Consider the following 4,342-nt stretch of genomic DNA (forward strand, 5'->3'; position numbering starts at 1 on the left):
CCGTTACCGTTGTGCTGCATTGCATTGGGGGTTTTATTCATTTACTCCTTTGAAAAGTTAATTAAATGAGCTCAAATGGTTATAAATAAAGTCGAAGTTATTACCAATAAATGTATTTTGACCATACCCTTTGAGCGCATAGTTCAGTCTGACCCATTTTCAATAGGAAACGATGGGACTAGATTTCCGTCGAATGAAACTTGTTGGTGAGAAAATCGGACACAAATAAGTGTCTAAATGGCGATTGCGTTCTTTTGCGCACATACATACAGACGCGCATGCACACACATACAGACATCACCTCAATTCTTCGCGCTGAGTTAGTTGATATATACCACTAGGGGTCTCCGGGCCTTCTATCAAACATTCGTTTTGGAGTGAGCATACACCTTGGAGTACGAGAAAGGCAAAACACGGTAAAAAACAAATAAACAAAAAAATCAGAGTGACTTAACTCTGTTAATTGCAAATTCTGGCAAAAAATTCCTTCGGGACATTTTAGTCGAAGCTTTGTCCTTGATGTGTATCATAAAAGAACCCGGGGATTCCTTGAGGAAAAAAAGTTCTTCACTATCAAAGTTGAAAATAGCGTCGTTTTTGAAAAATATTGCTTCCGCATTTTTTCAATTTTTTTCACAGTGTAACCATTAGTTTTTGCACACCATTTAAAAGCTTATACAATAACCTTTGTAATGATGTATTAACATTGAAGAAAAAACATTTAAAAAATATTTCAATAAATAGTTGAAAATAAAATATTTTTTCAGAAAATTTGCTAACTTTTTTACCCATTTCTGACTTTGCCACCTTATATCTTTGGAACTAGTGCACCTAGAGACTTCAAATTCAGAATTTCTCTTAATTAGAGTATTGACAATGGAGAGAAAATATTTTAAAATAATTCGGAAGACATGACATTTTCGATTAATGACCGCCCGAAATCCTATAGTGCAATGGTGGGCATAGGGAAGATTTCAATCAATAACTGGGGAAATACTAATAGTATACTAAGTTGAAAAGCCAGCCAAGTGCCAGTTGGAATGTAGAGCATTTGAAGAAGAAGAAGAAGAAAAATGGCGGCGATCATACAATGGGGTACTTTCGTCTCCTATTGCTGCCAATGTTGAGGATTTATTCGTCTGTAGTAGGGGAGTACGGGGCAAAATGGCATCACTCATAAAATTACTTATATAATCTTTTAACAGACATTTATGAAAGAATATTACCGTTGCAATTCAATATTTGCTATTCATTATTGAGCTGCAAAGGAAAAAAAATAAGCAAAATCCCTTCATTTTCTCGAATTTTACGAGTTGCGATTCTCCCACCTAACCCGTAAGATTGTCGTTCAATCCATTAAGACAAAACAAACAACCATGCGTTCACCATTATATGCAAATGAGTCATTTTACACCACATATTTTAAATACGTTTGATATTAATAAAAGCTTGTTGTTTTCGATAGGAGATCATTGTTTTGTAAATTTTGTAAAAAAAAAGCCGTCAGTATCAGTATCAATTCGATAGTAATCTTAGATTAACTTTCCAATTTATACATATCACGATCCACATGAAATTTATTCTATTCAACTTTCCCATAGCATCCTACATTCAACATATTGATTTTTAGGTTAAGGTTTATTAACACTTCTAACATTTTTTAGCTTTATTTAGGTTTTTTTTCTCAACTTACATCTCTTTTTACCATTAATAAACTTTGGCTAACGCTTGACTTTGTTCATAACCCTTATAACTTTATTAACACTTCTAACATTTTTTAGCTTTATTTAGGTTTTTTTTCTCAACTTACATCTCTTTTTACCATTAATAAACTTTGGCTAACGCTTGACTTTGTTCATAACCCTTATAACTTTTAATGAATAACAATTAACACTAACCGATAAAAATGAATCAGCTGTCACGTGGCGAAAATCAATCGGACAATAACTCGGCGAAACTGGTTCTCGACAGCTATGCAACGGGCACAATGAGGCAAGTTTTGCAGTGAGCAAGTTAAATCCATCAGGTGGCATATTGGCGGACCCTACATAGACTGCGTGGTTGACTGTACTACGGAAGCCATACCTTAGTCTGAATGAATAAATAATAAATTACAAACTCCTCCTCTTCTGGAACTGACGTGATAGGTAAATGAAACGGTAAGTACTTTGGAAGTGACAACATTGGCATTGTGATGACTTGTTTTGCTTCCATAGACTACAGTGGAATCACAATAAAACCTGGAATGTTATGTTACCAAAAGTTCAAAAATATCGGTCAATCGCTTCGCATTCCCCAAAGGTTTCAACTATGGTAAGTCAATACACTGATGTCATCAATATAAAGCATTACATTACATTCATCCATTATGTACATATTAAATTTAATTTTATTCTGCTAATCTGTCAAAACTTTTAAACTCCGGTAATTTCAGTAATGAAGTTGCGAATAGCAGGATAAGCAACACGAGCGTAAACTCCGGGCTCATTGCCCAAGCAGTTGGATGCTCCCCAAGACACGAGACCGATCTGGCGACCTCCGGTTACCAATGGACCACCGCTGTCTCCGTTGCAAGCATCGCGCCCTGGCTCACTAGCGCACAGCATACTGAAAGATTGGAAAACGTGTTAGCTCACTTTGCCCAATATCGCTACATAAACTCACAAACTTACTCGTCAGTAACCCAACCAGCTGGCCAACCCGCTATGCAAGTTGCCTGATCAATGACTGGGATGTCCACCATTTGTAGAATCGTGGGAAGCGATCCAGGGACACTCTAAATAATTGGAAAATTATTTCACACCACAAACTTATGAACAGTATTTCGGTTAGTGTCATACCGTCAAACCCCATCCGGACAGCACAGCACGCGTACCTCCTGGGTAATAAGTATCGGCCGGTACTAGAGGAATGGTTTGGATATTCACTCCCTCTAGTGGGTCCACAGTACGCAGCACGCAAACATCCAATTCAATGTTCCATGGGTTGTAGTCCGGGTGGTTGACGATTTCTGCGACCGCAAAGACCACACCTCCATCAAGACGGCTGGAGCTACCGCCGAAGAGAGTAATCTGTAAAATTCATTGCACTTAGAGTTGAACACATCGAAACCAAAGTAGAAGAACTTCTACTTACTATGCTAACATCGGGCAACGGGTGAGTGCAGTGAGCAGCAGATAGAGCCCAATTAGAAGAGATAACCGACGCACCGCAACTGTGAGAACCGCCGCGTCGCAGTGAAAGCTGGTATGGGAAATACTGAATATCGGCATCGATGCCTCCGACGACTCTTCCGGTCACGGGCTCTCGCGGGATCGGTTCCTTCAGAGAATAGTAGGCACCTGGCATGCGCCTATTGTACTGCAGCCAAAGGTCCTCTTCCGGACCGGCAGAAACCGCGGCGAAGCACAGCGCCAAAATTGCGAAAACTTTCATCTTGTCGAAGTGCTGATTCCGACTGTGAGCACCTATGTTCGATTTCTTACTTATTTATAACGTTTTGAGTAATGTGCCTCGATTGAACAAATTAATCTGAATTGTAACCGTCGATAAGATATTGAAACTTCCTGGCTCGAAGAGTTAATTCGTAAAATGATAAACTATGTATGACTTATTGATTACATCCCCCACCTGGAACATTGTCGTTCTCTACTCAATGCCCATTAACCACTTTCAAAGCCATGCACTGTGAAGTTCTTCAGCCAAGTGCATTGTTGTAGAATTCATACATTAAGTGCTAAATGCATTATGCTCACAGAAATCAAGAATGGGTTTCATCCCGTGAAATTCACACATCGAACCCACCCACTTTCAACTCGGTCTCGACTCGAGTCGCTAATCTCGCAGCTGAGCCACGCAAGACCCAGATAAACTATGTGCTCACGACCTAATTGGGGGATTTCCAATCAGTGCCTACAGGAGCTGAAATCCGAAACAACACTTGAAATTTCACTATACATATGTCAACTTCGCAATCCAAATATTTAGGGTGGTTGCACCAGTTGTGGTAAGAACACTTAACGTATGAATAATAGATTCGATTATGGCAACACGCTAGACATTTTCATGTATCGAGGACCCGAGGATTAGTACCCATATACTGCGTGTTTGGCGACGTGCAGTACTGAAACGAGGTGAACGGAGAAGACTTTTATTTACTGTTCAGGCCACGCCGGCCTTAGCCTGAGTAAATCTATATATCTATCTATGTACATAAAAATGAATTTCTGTCTGTCTGACCCTTATAGACACGGAAACTACTGAACTGATAGGCGTGAAAATTTAAATGCAGAGGTTTTTGGGACCGGAGAAGGTCTTTAAAATGGTTCGAGACCCCTCCCCG

General features: G+C 39.4%; 1 protein-coding gene across 1 annotated transcript; it reads right to left on the minus strand.

Annotated features, from left to right (window-relative positions):
• Nucleotides 1–2,362: 2,362 nt before the first annotated feature.
• LOC134203705 (trypsin alpha-4-like) lies at nucleotides 2,363–3,473 on the minus strand. The gene is made up of 4 exons (XM_062678568.1): nucleotides 3,136–3,473; nucleotides 2,841–3,071; nucleotides 2,673–2,776; nucleotides 2,363–2,607 (listed from the first exon to the last, which is right to left on the minus strand). The coding sequence occupies exons 1-4, from the start codon at nucleotides 3,433–3,435 to the stop codon at nucleotides 2,415–2,417; spliced, it is 828 nt and encodes a 275-aa protein (XP_062534552.1). The 5' UTR covers nucleotides 3,436–3,473; the 3' UTR covers nucleotides 2,363–2,414.
• Between the last annotated feature and the right edge of the window lie 869 nt (nucleotides 3,474–4,342).

The sequence above is a fragment of the Armigeres subalbatus genome, unplaced genomic scaffold, assembly GCF_024139115.2.
Source record: "Armigeres subalbatus isolate Guangzhou_Male unplaced genomic scaffold, GZ_Asu_2 Contig207, whole genome shotgun sequence".
NCBI lineage: Eukaryota > Metazoa > Arthropoda > Insecta > Diptera > Culicidae > Armigeres > Armigeres subalbatus.

Bases quoted from the DNA above. Each gene is read 5' to 3' on its own strand.
- LOC134203705 (XM_062678568.1), bottom strand. From the start codon at position 3,435: ATGAAAGTTTTCGCAATTTTGGCGCTGTGCTTCGCCGCGGTTTCTGCC. The intron at 2,777-2,840 runs GTATGACACTAA...CCAATTATTTAG, and splicing joins TGTCCGGATGGGGTTTGACG to AGTGTCCCTGGATCGCTTCC. The intron at 2,608-2,672 runs GTAAGTTTGTGA...CCAATCTTTCAG, and splicing joins GCTGGTTGGGTTACTGACGA to TATGCTGTGCGCTAGTGAGC.